At 34.0% G+C, this 18,450-nt stretch overlaps 2 protein-coding genes across 2 annotated transcripts; one reads left to right on the forward strand and one right to left on the reverse strand.

Moving 5' to 3' along the window:
• Window positions 1–1,728: 1,728 nt before the first annotated feature.
• Window positions 1,729–3,091, reverse strand: LOC103874721. Its single transcript, XM_009153159.3, has 4 exons — window positions 2,832–3,091; window positions 2,474–2,719; window positions 2,259–2,340; window positions 1,729–2,173 (listed from the first exon to the last, which is right to left on the reverse strand). Exons 1-4 carry the CDS (start codon window positions 3,044–3,046, stop codon window positions 1,838–1,840), a joined length of 879 nt encoding a protein of 292 aa, XP_009151407.1. The 5' UTR covers window positions 3,047–3,091; the 3' UTR covers window positions 1,729–1,837.
• Window positions 3,092–14,893: 11,802 nt separating this feature from the next.
• Window positions 14,894–18,339, forward strand: LOC103874722. The gene has a single exon (XM_033273961.1). The coding sequence runs from the start codon at window positions 15,964–15,966 to the stop codon at window positions 16,429–16,431; it is 468 nt and encodes a 155-aa protein (XP_033129852.1). The 5' UTR covers window positions 14,894–15,963; the 3' UTR covers window positions 16,432–18,339.
• The last annotated feature ends 111 nt before the right edge of the window (window positions 18,340–18,450 follow it).

Genomic DNA, 18,450 nt, shown 5'->3' on the forward strand with positions numbered 1-18,450 from the left:
AACATTACTAATTTAAGGTAAACACAGGCACAGCTGCTACCAAGTACCAATCGATGGGTAACTGCAATAGTAAATAACTAAATATTGACAACAACGAATATTGGGAGTAGTTGGACTTAGAGTACAGTCAGAGACGTTGGCCACCCAACTGCTATGGCACTGTTCTAAAATCCAGTTTACTTTTTCTGTTTTTTTTTTTTTTGTAATTTAACTCCAGTTTACTTGTATCCCAAGTGTAGACATGAAGTCGGAAACTTTTACCCCTTATTATTTTCAGATATCATGGGGAAACCTACAGAATCAAAGTATGTTAATGGAGGTTCTTGGCTTGATTTTTGAGTAAAAATGATGCGGGTCCTCTAGGAAAAATGAGTAGCAGTAAGTGAGAAGAGAGTAATGTCTAAGTCTTTATCGTTTAGTAAGTGAGAAGAGAGTAATCTCTAGTCTTTATCGTCTAGTCTTTGTCGTTCTAAAAGAATCTAGAGTCTTACATTAAAGAAAAGTAGAGTTAGGCTACGAAGAGACTTGATTTCCTTTATATGTACATTACTGAAGTATGAGTGCTATGATTCTCACTTCTCAGTATGTTACAATAGTGTTTTGTGCTAGGTGATGATTCTCAGTATGTTACAGAATTTTTTGTGTTAGGTGTTTGTCTTTTTGACTAAACATGACGAAAATATAATGTAAATGGATTATTAATTTCGTTTTCATATCAAGTGTGGATTTGGGTGGACTAAGTAACCAAACCAAAGGGGAGAGAAATCTTGAATTAGATGGTGGACTAAGTGTCTTAACCCTTATTTGGAAAACATAAAGTGAGTTCAATTAACTAATGCATGGAAGAAACCGATCAATATGGTCCTGTATAATTCTCAAAGCAGGAAACTAAGTCCAGACTTTTTTGGATGGGTTCCTTGGGTCTTGCTCCTCACCTTGTCCCTGAAGTTCATCAAAGCACACATCAATAAATCCTAAATAACATGAAACAGTATAGTATATGCTTATATTATGGTCAGATTACAAACCATTGGATGAGGAAGTTGGTATTGCTACATACGACGTCAAATCCGGTTAAGGTGTAGAGGGAGCCTTCTGAGACGTTCCCTGAACCTAAGCTGACGGTTCGCACTGACAATCGAACCTCTGCGACGTTAGAGCACCGAAAATTGAACAGATTAATCTTCTGGTTCTTCTCAAAGTTGTGATAATCATGTGTGAAAGAGGAGGTATTTATACCGGAAGTAACTTTGTGAAGCGAAGAGGCAGATTGAATGCTAAGAGGAGTGAAGCAATCACCAGTTAACAGGGAGTAAAGAGGAGAAAGTGGAAAGAGTGTAACGGCCATGGCATCAACTTCGTCTTTCAATTCGGAGAGGCGGCGACGGTGAGAAGATGAGACCTAGAGGGAAGAAGGATCCGGGCCTGGAGTTGCTCTGTAATGACATGGGCTTAGAAACACATAATCACATTTAGAAAAAAAAAGTCCAATTCGAATGTATTAACAAATCAGAGAGCAACACTTGTCATTATTCCCCCCAAGGAGAGAAAAAACTCTACTTTATTAGTAAAGATATATATAGATTAATAGATTATAGATTTCTATATTTAAAATGATGACAAGAATACTTATTTAATATTGTTATTAGCTTAAAAAGAATTGGGAAGATTCTTAAAAAATTTTAAATTTGTTATGATTTCGAAGATTATAACCAATTTATGACACCATTTCAGGAGAATTTACTAACACTTGCATTGCAATCTAAACTTGAACTTCAAACATCATGTGTCTTTAATCGTAACTGTATCTAAATTCAATATACTAATAGAATTGAGACTAGTCACAGTTTGGTGGGTTTGTACATTTATACACAGCAGAGGCAGGCTGCTTATACACTGGGATGCTGTCTGCATCCAACAATCTTACTTCTCCTGGTCCAAAATACAACTCTGAATGCCTCCGAAGGTCAAGACCTTGAACACCAGCTTGTAAGATAGATAAGTTGTCTGAATCAGGTGAAACAATGACGACCGTGTCCTCTGAGTACTGAGTCTCGAGAATGGACATTAGCTGCGTAACACGCACGAATACATCTGACACACTCTCGTTAGGAGTACCGTCGCTTATAGGAGGAGGTTTTGTCTTCATAGATATCGAGTCTAATGCATACACCTGCCACACAAATACTTCACTTCAATATGAGTTTTCCTTTCTTATAGCGTTTCATTTTACATGTGAAAAAATGTTGAAATCTCACTTCAGATATGGTATCTAGCTTCTTGCCTTCGTAAGCTCCTAAACCACGAGCATCAAGAAAGCTATATTCTGGAACTATATAGCTGCAAGTAAACATGCTTAACTATCACAAAGATTAGATTACAGATTTATATTATTATTATTATTATTATTATTATTATTATTATTATTATTATTATTATTATTATTATTATCATTATTATTATGTCACACTACCTGCGACTAATCCCATTGATGGAAGCGATGATTTCAGCAGCCTGATAAGCTCTCTGTGTAATGGAAGGCCATAGCCAACAGTTTCTGTCACATGCCCCCATTGACTTTAACTGTAACGCAGCTTTGACCGTCTGCTTCTTACCTTTCTCTGACAATCCGCTATCTACTGATGTTTTTGCCACCGGGTTGGTGTTGATGATCCCCAAGCTTTCGTAATCAGATTCACCAGCTCGCACCAGGTAGTAACTTGTTTCAAGAAAAGAAAAAAACGCATCAAGAACAAGAACCAAACTAACTCTTCATTGTTCAGTGTGAATTATACTCTCACCAAATATAGTTTAAGCAAGAGCGTTCGTACCGATTAGAGAGACGGAGAGGCGGCATTTGAAATAGGCCGCGTGCGTGGACTGGTGCGACGGAGAGTGATGGTGCGGCGAGACATAAGGAGAGAGTCTTGAAAAGGTATCTACGGGTAATCTGAGGCAATGAAATTACGCTCAGAGGAAGTTTGCAGGATTCCGGTGACAGAGGAGGATGTGCGGTGATGGCCGCCGGTGATGATGATGATAACATAATTCAATCGTTGTCGGGAATATCTGGTTCTCCGTGTTTTAAAGCCACACAAAACCCACAATAGTTATCGCACATTCCGGTTTAGATGACTGGTTTAGTTTCTAAAATCGAATTCATAACGAACCGGATAGATCAAAAGGCGGACGGTTATTTCTTGGTGAGAAAATGACAATTCTACCCTCCTCATATTGACACTATTTGATTTCAGGTGAACAACCTCCGTTTGCTAATTGCTACTACTATGTTCTTCTTAAACATCAACCATAATGGGACAATTTGTTTTTCTTTTACTGTTTGCAAGAAAATGTTACAAACTAATCTAATAAAAAATATAAATGTAACTAATCACATAGATTCAACTTGCCAAAGTTAACCATTTCAGACCATACAACTTCCAACAAGAGAGGGACCTGCATCAAAAATGGATGTTGTTAAGAGATATAGAGAAATGTTACTTCAAGCAAAAATCTAGGATAAATTGGCTAAAAGAAGGGGATCTAAACACTGCCTACTTTTTTCGAATTTGTCAAACTAGAGCGAGTAACAACGCGATTCGTTCCTTTCTCACTCTCTCTGGTATAATTTTGACGGACCCGCTCGAGATGAGCTACCATGCTGTCGCTCACTTCAAGTCCATCCTAGGTCCTAATTATACCAGAGTAACAACGTTCTCTGCTCCTTCTTGGTTCCAGCTTCTGCTTCAATTCACGATCCCTACGGACGATCAAAGATTAATGGTCTCCCTGCCAACAGCTGAGGAAATCAGAAAACTGTTTTTTAAGTTAAACCCCAACAAAGCTTCAGGTCCAGATGGATTAACCTCAGGGTTTTTTAAGAGTTCTTGGGATATCATTGGAGTGGAGGTCACAACAGCCATAGGTCAGTTCTTCACTTCAGGATTCCTTCCAGCTGCAGCCAATGCCACTATTCTCTCGCTTGTTCCGAAAAAACAGGGTGCTTCTGCTGTTACTGACTACCGACCTATCTCTTGTCTCAACACTGTCTATAAGGTCATCTCTCGTCTCCTGGTCCGACGACTAAAGCCAATGCTCCAAGATCTAATTGTCCCGAACCAAACAGCCTTTGTAAAGGGAAGATTGTTGATTGAGAATACAATACTAGCAGGGGAGTTGGTAAATGGATACCACAAGCACACTTCAAGCAAGAGGATAACCATAAAAGTAGACATTGCTAAGGCGTTTGACACTTTGTCTTGGGAGTTTCTCTTCAGCTGCCTTGAAGGCATCGATGTTCCTCCACTCTTCATCCGTTGGCTTCGGGCATGTGTCTGTACTCCTTCCTACATGGTTGGATATAATGGAACAGTTAATGGATATTTCAAGGGAACTAGGGGACTAAGGCAAGGAGATCCGCTCTCACCCTACCTGTTTGTCATCGCGATGAACTGCCTCTCTAAGCTTCTCACGGCAGCTTCTACTAATGGGAGAATTGGATTTCATCCTAAAACAGCTTCAACTAGATTAACGCATTTGAGCTTCGCAGATGATCTTTTAATATTCATTGATGGATCACTATCCTCTGTCCAGAACGTGCTGCAGGTGTTGCATGAGTTCCACCAGAGATCGGGACTCGCCGTTAGTGTTCAAAAATCGAGCTTCTTCAGTTCGGGTCTCTCTGAAGTAGAGATAAATGAAATCCAAGTCTCCACTGGCATGCCTCACGGATCCCTGCCGGTTAGATATCTGGGAGTACCTTTATGCATGAAAAAATTGAGCCTCCAAAACTGTGAGTGTCTCATCCAGCAGGTTAAGGCGAAGTTCAACTCCTGGACTGTCAAGACGCTCTCGTTTTGCGGGAAGGTTACTCTTGATAAAAACGGTGATTGCGGGAATCACCAACTTCTGGTGCTCATCTTTCGTACTCCCTAAGGCGTGTGTCGACCGCATTAACTCTCTTTGTAGTGTGTTCCTGTGGAAAGGAAACATAGACTCTCACCCTTCAGCGAGAGTGGCCTGGTCAACGGTAACGAAACCAAAGAAAGAAGGAGGCCTAGGTGTAACGGATCTTGCAACCTGGAACAAAGCTACTTGCCTAAAACTAATTTGGCTCCTCTTCTTTAAGGCCGGGTCAGTATGGGTCGCTTGGTATAGGCAAGAAGTACTACATGGAAGTATAGGCAACTTCTGGACAGCAAAGCCTAACCAAACTAATTCTTGGCTAGCCAATAAACTCCTAAAGCTAAGGCCCTTAATTTTCCCTTGGATAAAAATGAGAATTGGGAATGGACTTACTTGCAGGTTTTGGTATGACAATTGGACGCCTTATGGGAGTCTGGAAGAGTACTATGGTGTTGAAGGAAGTTCGAGACTTGGAATCCCGAAACGAGCTGTCATTGCGGATCTCTCACAGAATGGAAATTGGAGAATCCCTCAACCAAGGACGGAGAATCAATTGCGAGTGGTTTCCTACATCACTACCATTGAGTTATGTGAAGAGGATGATTACTATGAATGGGAGCTTGATGGAAGAACGAGTACAACTTACTCTACACGTGACGTCTACCACTGTCTGCGTGGTGCTAATCCATTGGTGTCTTGGGTATCTGCGGTATGGTTTTCAGGAAACATCCCTAGGCAAGCGTTCCTTACTTGGCTCTTTGTCTTGGATCGCTGCCCAACTCGCGATCGGATGACAAAGTGGGATCTTCAGGTTAGTCCCAACTGCTTGCTCTGTTCCACAGGAATCGAATCAAGGAATCATCTCCTTTTCGAGTGTGACTTTAGCTACTCAATCTGGTCACCTATTGCGTCCCGTTGTCGGTTCCGCCCTCACAGAGCCTGGAGCCAAACTATCCTCGCCATGGAATCACTACGGGGTCATAAGCTGCTTAGGAGGTTGACGCTTCTAGCTTGGCAAGCGACAATCTACGCACTTTGGACAGAAAGGAACTCCCGTTTGCACCGTAACACTTTCCGTTCTGCTGATGCGATCACAAAGTCAATTGAGAGGCAGATCACAAACAAGATCTCCTCTCTCAGGCCAACGAATCCAGTTACTGCTTCTACGCTAATGCAAACTTGGTTTTCAACGTCCTAAAGAGATTTCTGGGCAGTTCTCATCTCTACTCTCTCAGCTCTCATCGTTCTTCGACGTAGGGAGACGCTCTCAAACGTTCCTTTAGCTGGGCTGAATGGTCTCTCTCTGTTACTGGATAGTAACTCTTTTTCACTTGGCTTTAATCTCTTTTACTGGGCATCCTCTTAAAACTATAGCCTTAGTGCTTGTAACTCTTTTTTCATTCTCCTGCAATTTAAATTTGAAAGCCAGTTTACAAAAAAAAAAAAGTTAACCATTTCACTTTTCGGCGAATGAAGTAAAACCCCTTCTTTTTTTCTTCCAACTCAAGTAAAGTTTGTAGCTTCTGTGGTTGCTCTTCTTCATTCTTTGGCATTTCTTCTGATTCTACCTTAACCTAACGATGAAGCTGGTCATTATCAACTAGATGCAGTGCTGTGTGAAGGTTTTCGGAGGTCCAAGGCGAGTTCAAAAATATATTTTACATGATATATTTTTAATAATATATATATATAACACTCAAAAGTTTTGAATTATTACATAAACGTTTTCTAAATTTTTTTCACTAAAATTTTATAAAATAAAATTTTAAATCATGAACAAAAAGTATGAATTTGTAATATAAATACAAAGATATAAATTTTTGATTGAAATGTTGGTAGCTGTCAAAAATATAAATCTTAGCATTTAAATTAACTATAATAAAATATATATTGAAAATATTATATTTTCTTTATCAAATTCTCATAAATATATATTTTCTTTATCAAATTCTCATAAATATATAAAATAAATCTAACTCATAGCATATAAAAGAAAAGACCAATGTGATCAAATAATTACAATTTTTTAGAAGTAGAATCTTTATAGTTTTATTTAAAATATAGCAAAAATGATCACAAACCTAGTTAATTTAAACAGAAGTCCAATTTAAATTCAAATAAAAATAAAAATCTAACTAAAAGAATATGTTAACTACCATGTAAAAGTATTTTTTTTTTTGTAATTTGGGGCCCTAAAATTTTTACAAAATTTGGGGGCCCTAAGCAAATGTCTTTTTTAAAAGCCTGTAAGCACGACTCTGACTAGATGATGTCAGAGAACAATTGTAAATGTGCGACACATCAATACAATTGTAAATGTGCGACACATCAATGCAACTGTCAAGCTCGGCCAAGCTCTATTTCAGCATTTGAGTAGCCCTTTTCTTTATCATCATCTTCATCGTTCCAGTTCGTTGTTTTATAGTAAGTTGCGTATAGTATAAGTTGTACTATTCCTGATATTGATCCAAGACCATTTGGAATCTGTTTTCATGAATAAAGATCAATATGTTAGCGTCTTTTTATTCTAAAGGAATGATATCGATTGAGTTGAACGTTACAGGGGTGAAAACCGAAGCTTGCCAAAATATAAAGGTCGAATTTAAGACAAGCATAAATGACCCAAACGATTCCATTCACACTAAACTGGAAACATGTCACATGCATAAGCGTTGTAATAAATGCGTTCACACTAAAATAGACATATGTCACATGTAGAGAGTTTCTCAGTCAAACTCTACATAAATATGTTCACACTATGTATTTTACGTTTTTTTAATATAAAATTCACATGCATGGTTCTTCTTTACGTTATTTTTACAGTTTACGAATAGAGCAGAACAAATTATTCATAAATTTTGATTTGATTCGTTATCCGTTTTGATTCGAACCAAAAAATCCAGATATCCGTTACTCTTCGAAACAAATCAAATACTAAAAGATGAAAATCATGTAATGAAAAACCTGCAAAAAGAAGATAAATTAGTGAGAAGACATAAGAAAAAGTGAGAAATAGATATAAAGTTTAATGTTTTGATATTCAAAGAGATTAGAGAGAGGTTGAAGAGTTTTAGAGTGAGAAACATTATATTTTTGTTGCAGTCATTTGAGATGAAGAAAGAAAATGTATAAATTTTCTTTATATATGGAGACAAAAATTCCAATTAGGTTAAATATTTTCGACCCATAAGACTTCTGGAAGAGTTATGGAAGACTCATGGAAGACTTATTATGTACGACTCATTAAAGACTTTGATTTAGGCGGGAAACCTAAATTATTCCAAAATTTAGGCGGAAACCCTAAATTTTACTTAAATTTAGGTGGGATGTGTCGGAAAACTTTTTTTTTAAGTTTTATGTGAGTCTTCTAGACCCTAAAATCAAATAACTATGCAAAAAAAAAAAATTTTTAAACTTAAAAAAACTTAGAAAGTGTTTAAATCAAATTGTTAGATAGGTACTAAACATATATATGTCAATTTGAAAAAGGAAAAAAAATAAAGATAAGATTTCAAATCTAACCCTAAAGATATCAACAATATTATAACATATGTTACCAAACCCTAAACCAGTGATTCATGAACCAATTTACATTCACTCATCTAGGTTGAAAATAATTCAATTTCAGATAAACTAAATTTAGATCATTGAAAAATATTTATTATTACATGATTTCAACTTTTAACCCATGAAAATAATTTTTATAAAAAATTAAATTATTTTTAAGATCTAATCCATGAGAATAATTTCTCTGGAAGACTTTTGGAAGACTTATGGAAGACTTATGAAAGACTTTGATTTAGGCGGAAAACCTAAATTCTATTAAAATTTAGGCGGGATGTGTTTGAAAACTTCTTTTTAAGTCTTATGTGAGTCGTCCAGACCCTAAAATCAATTAACTATTCAAAAAACACTTTCTTAAACTTAAAAAAAAACTTAGAAAGTGTTTAAATCAAGTTATTAGATAGTTACAAAACATATATGGGTCCATTTGAAAAAGAATAAAAAATGAAGGTAAGATTTCAGAATCTAACCCTAAAGATACATACAATACTTAACATATGTTACTAAACCCTAAACCAATGACTCATGAGCCAATATACATTCACTCATCTATGTTGAAAATAATTCAATTTCAGATGAACTAAATTTACATCATTGAGAAATGTTTATTATTACATGATTTCAATTTTTTACCCATCAAAATATTTTTTATAAAATTATAAAATTATTTTTAAGATCTATTGAACGAGAAGACTTACAAAAAAGTCAACATAGAGAAGTTTTACAAAGAAGTCTTCTCTAACGGATAGTTATAATGGTAAAATTGAATACAAATTTTTTGTTTGTTCATAAAAGGACTGTTGTAATTTCACTAGGCTTTTGGGTTAATTTTGGATTTGATTGAATTTGGGGTAACACTTTTGTATTAATATGAATGTTTTGCATGATTATATAGGGTCACGAAAATTGGAAAATTCTTACATATCAACCTTTCCACATTGGGAGATCCAGAGATACAGTGAAGGAACATTCGAGGCTTTAAAATATAGCAACCTTTGTGATTGTCTCGTTGGGTATTATCCAGCTGAGAATCAAGTTTTCACATTATAGGGAGGTCCAAAGATGCAGCAATCGAGGAGCCTTGACATCCAAGGCACTTGAAAATTTCCCCAGCAGCAAGGTTTACTAGTTTATGTATCGGTGGGATTATCTACTAAATATAACCTTAGCACTTGGAATCTATTTTTTTTTTTTTTTTTGGTTTGAATGTTTTCAGAATATTTAAACTATCAGTTATATAGTTAATAGTCAGCTTGTACAACTTTGTTTTTAACACTCGTTAGCAAGACGTCAAAAAAGAACTCATTTGCAATGACTAAGACATCTCTAATATTTTCTTATTTTTTTACCTCTAAAATAGAACAACTCTAAAATAAAGATATGTTTCTTTTCAATGTATTTCTCTATTTTTACCTCAGAAAATGAATATTCTTCAAAAATTCTATTTAAATTTTACAAATAATACTTTTTATTTATGAAAGTTGATAATTAACCCAATGTATTTTTCAATTTTTACAAGATTTTTATAAAATTATGACTTAGTATAAAGTAAAATGTGATTCTATGTTTATAAAAAAACTGTATTTTCATAAAAAAAATAGTTGTTTTGGTTATAATTATAAGTCTAAAGTTAAAGTACTGTTTTGTAAATAAAAAATATGATTATATAATAGAGAAATGTTATTTTTATCTCTATATTTAGAAGAAAATATAGCAATCTTTATTTTAGAGGAAGAAATAGAGACAAGTTGGAACACATTTTCTTCTATTACAATATTTAGAGATAAAAATAGCAATGGAGTGGAAATGCTCTGAGAGTTGTATAGAGTTTATGTTTCTCAAAATCATAAGTGCATTTGGAGTTTAATGATTGGATTGAAGGTTGAAATATCTTTGGACTCGATTGCTCGACTTGATGTCAAAATCTCATATTTCATCTGTATTTGTACCTTTATGAACATCCATATGAATATTCGTCTTACATTTCAAAATATATTTGTTATAAAATCCAATGAACAAGAAACATATATAAAAATTCAATAATTTATGATTATGGTGCAATGTCTTTTTCAAAGCTTTAATAGTTGAATTAGTTTTAAGTAGGAATGTTTTTTTTTCATTCTAAATCTAGGAATTTATTCATACATAATTGTGGTTCTGATTACTTATTATTGTACATTTGTTGGATATACATGCTTTAATACTATCAAAAGATGATACACAGAGTACAAATTAATAATGTAAAATTATTGGTAAATATGATTCAGTAATCTGTTCACTCTTCTTATTCAAAATTAGAAAGATTTATTGACTTTATAAAATACAAACCAAATATTGCAATAACATTATATCATATTTTGATGATTTCTAAAACAGTTTTTTTAATTAACATATAAATATTAGCGAACATTGATTTTTTAGGAAAAAAAATGTTAAATATGTCCCATTAGACTAATTTTTATTTTGTACCATTTTTGTTTCTAATGTCCTTTAGTATTTTTGAAAATAATTAAATAAATAGTTTTACAAACAAAAAAACTGAAAAATAGTAGGGGTTTTTGCCAAAACTAACCCACAACTTGATTTTAATCCCAAATCTATACCCAAACTTGAATCAAATGCAAAACTAACCTAAAAGCCTAGTGAAATTACAGTTCAGCCCCTTGTGACCAAACAAAAAAACAGAAGCCATTTTTACGAATATAGCCCCAGTAAATCGTCTGAGTCGTCTGAGATGTTGGAAGTCGTCTGGACGACTGAAGTGTAAGTCGTCTGGTACCAGTTTATTTTAAAAATAATTTATAAATCTTGTAAAAAAATATTTTGATGCGTAAAAAATAAAAATCAAGTAATTATAAATAGTTTTAACTGATATAAATTAAGATATGATAAAATTGATTTGTTTTGAAGATAGATGAGTGGAAGTAGTGAATCATGAAATACTTTAGTTTAGGAGTTTGGCAAACATATGTTGTAGTATTGTATGTATTGTTAGGGTTAGATTTTGGAAAACTAAAATGTTTTTTTCAAAAATTAGTTTTCACCTATATGTGTTTATTTCTGTGTATAGTAAATACTTTCCAAGTTTGATTTGGTTTTATGAAGTGTTTAATTAGATAATTAAGTTTAGGGGTTATGTTTAGGGTGTGGACGACTTATATTTCAGTCATCTGTTGAATAATTTACCCGGACGACGTATATTTCAGTCGTCCAGACGACTTACTTGTAAGTCGTCTGGAAAGTCTTCTATTTTAGTTTCCCGCTAAAAATATTTAATTTCCCGCTAAAAATATTAAACTCTTCTGGACGACTTACATGTAAGTCGTCTGTTTTAATTTCTTCACAAGACGACTGAAATGTAAGTCGTCCAGGAAGTCGTCTGAGTCAAAAATATTTAATCTAATTGGATTTTTTGTCTCCCTATATAAAGAAAAATTTACACATTCTCTCTCCTCCTCTCAAATGGCTGCAACAAAAATGTAATGTTCATCATTTTAAAACTCTCCAACCTCTCTCTAATCTCTTTGACTTGAAAACACCAAACTTTATATGAATTTTTCAGTTTTGTCTCATGTATTTCTTACTAATCTATCTCTTTTGCAGGTTTTTAATCAAATGGTACTCATCTTCCACTAATTTAGAGGTAGATCTATTAATTTTAGATATGTATTTTTGTGTGTTCTATAAATGTAGATTTATCTAATCTTCCACTCATTTTCTCTATTTTTAAGTCATTTGAACGTTTTTGGATATGCAGGTTTTTCAGATCTGGATTTGATGTGCAGGTTTTTCAGATCTGGAAGACTTCTGGGACGACTTACCTGTTAGTCGTCTGGAAGTCGTCTGGACTTCTTGGAAATCTTCTGACAAAGTCGTCTGGACTTTCAGGAAGTCGTATGGACTTCCAGGAAGTCGTCTGGACTTCCAGGAAGTCGTCTGGACTTCCAGGAAGTCGTCTGGACTTCCAGGAAGTCGTCTGGACTTCTAGGAAGTCGTCTGGATTTTTCTGAGCGTTTTGGTAAGTTCTTATGTCTGATTTTTCTTCATTTGGTAACTTCTTGTTGTATAAAGTTCTTACTTTTTTCCCAAACTAAAACTTTACAAACCCACTCTAATCTCTTTGACTTGAAAACACCAAACTTTATATGATTTTTTCAATTTTGTCTCATGTCTTTGTTACTAATCTATTTTTTTTTTTTGCAGGTTTTTAATTAGATGGTACTCATCTTCCACTAATTTAAAGGTAGATCTATTATTTTTAGATATGTATTTTTGTGTGTTCTGTAAAGGTAAATTTATCTAATCTTCCATTCATTTTTTCTGTTTTTAAGCCATTTGAACGTTTTTGAATATGCAGGTTTTTCAGATCTGGATTTAATATGCAGGTTTTTCAGATCTGGAAGACTTCTGGGACGACTTACTTGTTAGTCGTCTGGAAGTCGTCTGGACTTCCTGTAAAGTCGTCTGGAAGTCGTCTGAACTTCCTAAAAGTCTTCTGGCAAAGTCGTCTGAACTTCCTGGAAGTCGTCTGGACTTCTTAGAAGTCGTCTGGACTTCTTAAAAGTTGTCTGGTCTTGTCTACTCAAGTGGAATCCAAGCTTGTCTTTGTAGATGAATGATCTATAATAGTTTTGTTTGTGGTCTGTTTTGTGAATTGCATGTATACTCTTTTAGTTGTGAATTTTTTTGTAAAATCAGTAATAATGTTTTCCAAGATGTATTAAATGTGCTAACAATGTGTTTACACATTTACAAATCAATGAAATATTAGACTTCAGTAGCCTTTTTCTTATCTTTGGATCTCTCATATGCAATAATAAACTCCAATGGCCTTTTTCTCATCTTAATAAACAAGAATTTTGGTAAGAGATGGAAACAAACAATAGTAACTAGTCAAAGCATATCATATTTTTTATAAGTTTGCATTGAAAAACTTAGTCAAATTTAGTAAAACTAAGGGAGAGAACATATTTTGTAAATATGAGTTTTACATATCTTGAAGTTACTTATCACTCTTAAAAATACAAGTTATTCAAAAACTAACGTAGAAGACTTAAAAACTAGTGGAGAAGACGCGGATGACTTCAATCTAAGTTGTCCAGACGACTAAACTATATGTCGTCTGGTCAACGCAGAGGTTATTTTTGCAATTGACTTTGAAATCTGTTATTTCGGACGACTGAAAGTTAAGTCGTCTACTATTGTTTGGTTAAAAAAAAACTCCAAAAAAGCTAGACGACTTACATTTCAGTCGTCAGAGGTTAGTTTTGCATTTGACTGGATTATTTCAGAAGTTTGACTTTTTGGACGACTTACATTTCAGTCGTCTAGTGAAAATTAAAATAATAATATTTTTTTAAAAGTAGACGACTTACAGTTAAGTCGTCATAGGTTAGTTTTGCAATTGAAAAAAAAAACTTCAAGATTTAATTATATACAGACGACTTATAATTCAGTCGTCCACGAGACGACTGAAATGTAAGTCGTCCAGGATTTACGAGGTTTGACCAGAATCTCGGAAAAAAGTCCTGGACGACTTACAATTAAGTCGTCTGGTGGACGACTGAATTATAAGTCGTCTGTGTATAATTAAATCTTGAAGTTTTTTTTTTCAATTGCAAAACTAACCTATGACTACTTAATTGTAAGTCGTTTACTTTAAAAAAAATATTATTATTTTAATTTTCGCCAGACAACTGAAATGTAAGTCGTCTGGGGAATTCAAACTTCTGAAATTATCCAGTCAAATGCAAAACTAACCTATGACGACTGAAATGTAAGTCGTCTAGGTTCTTTGGAATTTTTTTTGAAACCAAACAATAGTAGACGACTTAACTTTCAGTCGTCTCAGGTTACAGATTTCAAAGTCAATTGCAAAAATAACCTCTGCGTTGACCAGACGACTTCCAGGTAAGTCGTCTACAGCCAGACGACTGAAAGGTAAGTCGTCTACAGCCAGACGACTTCCCAAGTAAGTCGTCTGACGAACAGATCTGGAAAAAAACTCGATGTCATACGTTAAATTGGTGAGATAAGTTCTTTAGCATACATAAGGCTTCTCCAAGCACACAGAATCACAAACGAAAGTCACCCACCCATAATCGTTAGCTTCTATGACTCTATGAACCATAAAAATTTCAGAATCAAAATCTTGGGTTTTTTAGCTCATTGTGGAGAGAAAGTGAGAGATATGTTATGTTTAGTTCACAAGAATGGAAAAAGAAGAAGGGTAAATCGATTTTGGGAGCATTAAGAGCTTCAAATTGGTTGTTCATGGTGGTTGTGGTATTGATGACAATGGCAATCTTGTAATTACTTGAAGATGATGAGGGTGAGAGAGTAAAAATGTCATTTTCGAAAAAAAAAAAAAAAATTGATGGCATTTTCGTAAATTATATGAACTTGTGGGGTGAATAGGGCAAAACCAATTTTCAAAAAAAAAAAGGAGGTTAGTTTTGTGTTTGACTTTAAGTTGTAGGTCAATTTTGCAAAAATCCCAAAATAGTAACTACTGATGAAATACTTATATGAACTTAGTGATATTTTTTCCAGTTCTAAAAATGTTTAAATCATAATTTCAGATTTTGTTCTACATAAAGTATAATTGACATTCTATGAAGTAGAAAATGAAATCTACTATGTTTAGAATACACATAGAAATCGCTCTAAAATGAAATCTACACATAGAGAATGAAATCTACTATGTGATCTATGTAAATAATAGTACTCTAAAAATATTTAGAATATACATTACGCGCTTAATATATCGCTTTAAAATCTGTAGAAATTAGAATCTACATATTACTATAAATCTAAAACATGTAGAAATCAAAATCTACACATTACTATATATAAATCTAAAAACATGTAAAAAACTATTTTTACAGATTTACTTTAAATTTACAACATGTAGAAATTGAAATCTACACATTACTATAAATCTAAGAACCTGTAGAAACCGAGTTCTACATATTTATTGTATTATACAGATAAGAATAATCAGTTTCGAAAAATACGGAAAGAAAATATTTGGAAATATTCAGCTTCCATATATGAAAAAATCAATTTTCAGAAGAAAAAAAATATGGGAAGAAAATAATCATTTTTTATTTGAGGATTTTTAATGTTTTTTTTCTTTTATTTTAATTAATTAATTTAATTATTTATTATATTTTAATATTTAGCAATTGTTTTGTTAATTGTAATTTCAAATTTATAACTGAAACTTAGAGCATTATTGTTATTTTGAAAATAATCAGCTTAATAGATATAAAATATATGAGATTAGTCTAATGGAATATAATTACCTTTTTTTGGTTTAGAAAAACATTTTTTCTAAATATTTAGCTGGCATCATTTTGATTTTTTTAGACCTATGTTAGTAGAAGTGCAGTATATATATGATGGCAATAAGTTCGTTAGGAAGCAAAAAGCTTCAATCTATTTCAGTTTCACCACTGTTGACGAAGAACATCTCTTCTCCCAGTTTCTGCGATGGAAGTTGTACAATCGGACCCAGCCCAGGATCCGGAAACCCGGTACGTTCCACGTTGCTGCTCGTGTTTCCCCACCTTCCGATCAAGAAGCTCCGCATACTCCTCCTGGGGAAGAATTCGGAGCGTTGATGATAATCACAGCGTTGACCGCGGAGACGATCCACCGTGGTGGAAACGGGCGGCTCTTAAGATCCGAGAGTGGTCTGAAATCGTAGCTGGTCCACGTTGGAAGACTTTCATTCGCCGATTCAACCGCGATCCACGTCGCGGCCGCGATTGGGACGCCAGCGAGAAGTTTCAGTACGATCCTTTGAGTTACTCTTTAAATTTCGACGACGACGACGAGGACGACGAGTACGTCGGTTTGGGTGGATTCCGAAGCTTCTCCACTCGCTACGCTTCCGTTCCGGTCTCCTCAGGAAAATCTCTGGCGGTTCCGCCGCGTAACGAGGTATCGAAGAGTTAGTGGGCGCGTGTACGAAACGCGTTTGCGTTACTGGCGGCGGCGACGGAAAGGCTGTCAAGTTCGTTGACTGTCGCGTTAATTGCGTTTCCTTTAATTCTGTTTATAATAATTAAAAATACGATCAACGTTGAATTATTTACTTTTCATCTTCGAATTAATTTTTTCCAGACGTTTTGTTTTGTTTCTTTTTTTGGGGATACTGAATTTGAAACGGTTGATGCAATGAGGTAAATTAGCTGTACAGATATGTGGAAGTAATGTTTAAGTTCATCATTTGATTTAAACGATGATAAAGTATTATAATTAGTTGTTTGGTATGATTTCAGCATTTTAATATTCCACGTTGGCTTTTTAATGGTGAGGGTTTAGTTTATCCATAACCTGTTAATAATGAACAATGATAATTGCTGATTCATATGAAACTCATCATGTAGTTATAAGTGTGAAAGCATTCTCACTACTCAAAATTTATGTATGTGTGACTGTGTCCATCTCTATCTACTCATTCCCTAATATTGGATGTATGTCACAAAATTACACAAAAGGCCATAGTTCGATTTGATCAATCACTGGACCACAAGACAAACATTCTCACAAAACTGGAAGAAGATCTGTCAGGAACACTAAACAGTAAACAATCAAATCATAAGCATCTATCATAACAATATAACCCTGAGGAGGCTTGTATTTCAATTAAATCGACAAGTGCATTATAAAATCAAATACGGCCCATATTGATTCATCGGCCCGCTGCACTTGTTAACTTCAAATCAAAGTGCGTGAGTTTAACCACTATTGTGACGTTGTGACACTAGTTTATTTTTGGAATCTTATGATATCTAGAGTTGTTGTTGTCCCAAAAAAAAACCTGATATCCAGAGTTGCATGATTAAGTAGATGTATAATGTATTTCAATATGAAAGGTATAGTTGAATAATAATTAGTTTCATTTCAGTATTCTTTTCACTAAGCATGTTATTTGATTTATTCTATGTTTTGTCAATTTATTGAATATCAGCCACCTAAGATTTTATTTATTTAAAGAGTCTTAATTTGGAAGTGTTGTTGGTGGGAATAACTTGTAGTAAAATACTAAAAACAATACACCTTTAAACTAAAGAGCAAAAGCCCCGTGGTCCTCTCCTTGTGAACACCTCTCCAGGTAACATACTTCTGCGTTTCATAGTTATGGTGGTTGCGTCGATGTAGTCGTAGGTATTACTCTACTCCAATAATTAGTTTATTTTATAAAAATATATCTTATATATAATTTGTTAATCATTTATCTACATTTTTGGTAGATATCCTCACACAAGTTTGGCTCCAACTCCCCACTATAAATCATTATCTAAACACATATAAGTAATATGCACTTTTACTTTCTAAACCAGAACTTGTACAAGTTGCTATGAACCTTTGTGAAAAGTTGGATTTTTTTATTAATGGTAGTTGCCAACGAAATTCTTGTTGGCCGATATTACATTATTGAGTTAAAATTCGATGATAGTTTTTATTTAAAAAAAATATAGGTCCACATAAAAGGCCAGTTTATCCAAATATATTTAATAAAGGGAAGTTTACTAAAATGACACAAAGTCATGGTTTAATTATTAGTAATGGCCAAATTGTAACTTTGCATGTTTCAAGAGTTATTCTAGTTATTTCAAAATTATATGAATGAGAATATCTATACTATACTAAAAGGAGTATATAAGCTCCTTTTAGAGTGTCCACATAGGCACAAAAAATCGTCCAATCAGAGAGCTCGAAGTTGCAACGTCATATCATTTATTTTTTCGTAAAAAATAAAAAAACAATGCAAAGGAGAGGATCGAACCCGGGTTAGTATGACATAAATATAGGGCAAATACCACTAATCCATTGAAACTTTCTTGAACACATATACAAGAATCACTAAATATGTAATCACACTCTTATGTACATTTACAATAATATGGATTCAATTTTCAAGACTCCGATAATTTGTTTTGTAAAAAAAAATAACTAAGTGACTAAGAT

The sequence above is a fragment of the Brassica rapa genome, chromosome A06 (assembly GCF_000309985.2).
Source record: "Brassica rapa cultivar Chiifu-401-42 chromosome A06, CAAS_Brap_v3.01, whole genome shotgun sequence".
Classification (NCBI taxonomy): Eukaryota; Viridiplantae; Streptophyta; class Magnoliopsida; order Brassicales; family Brassicaceae; genus Brassica; species Brassica rapa.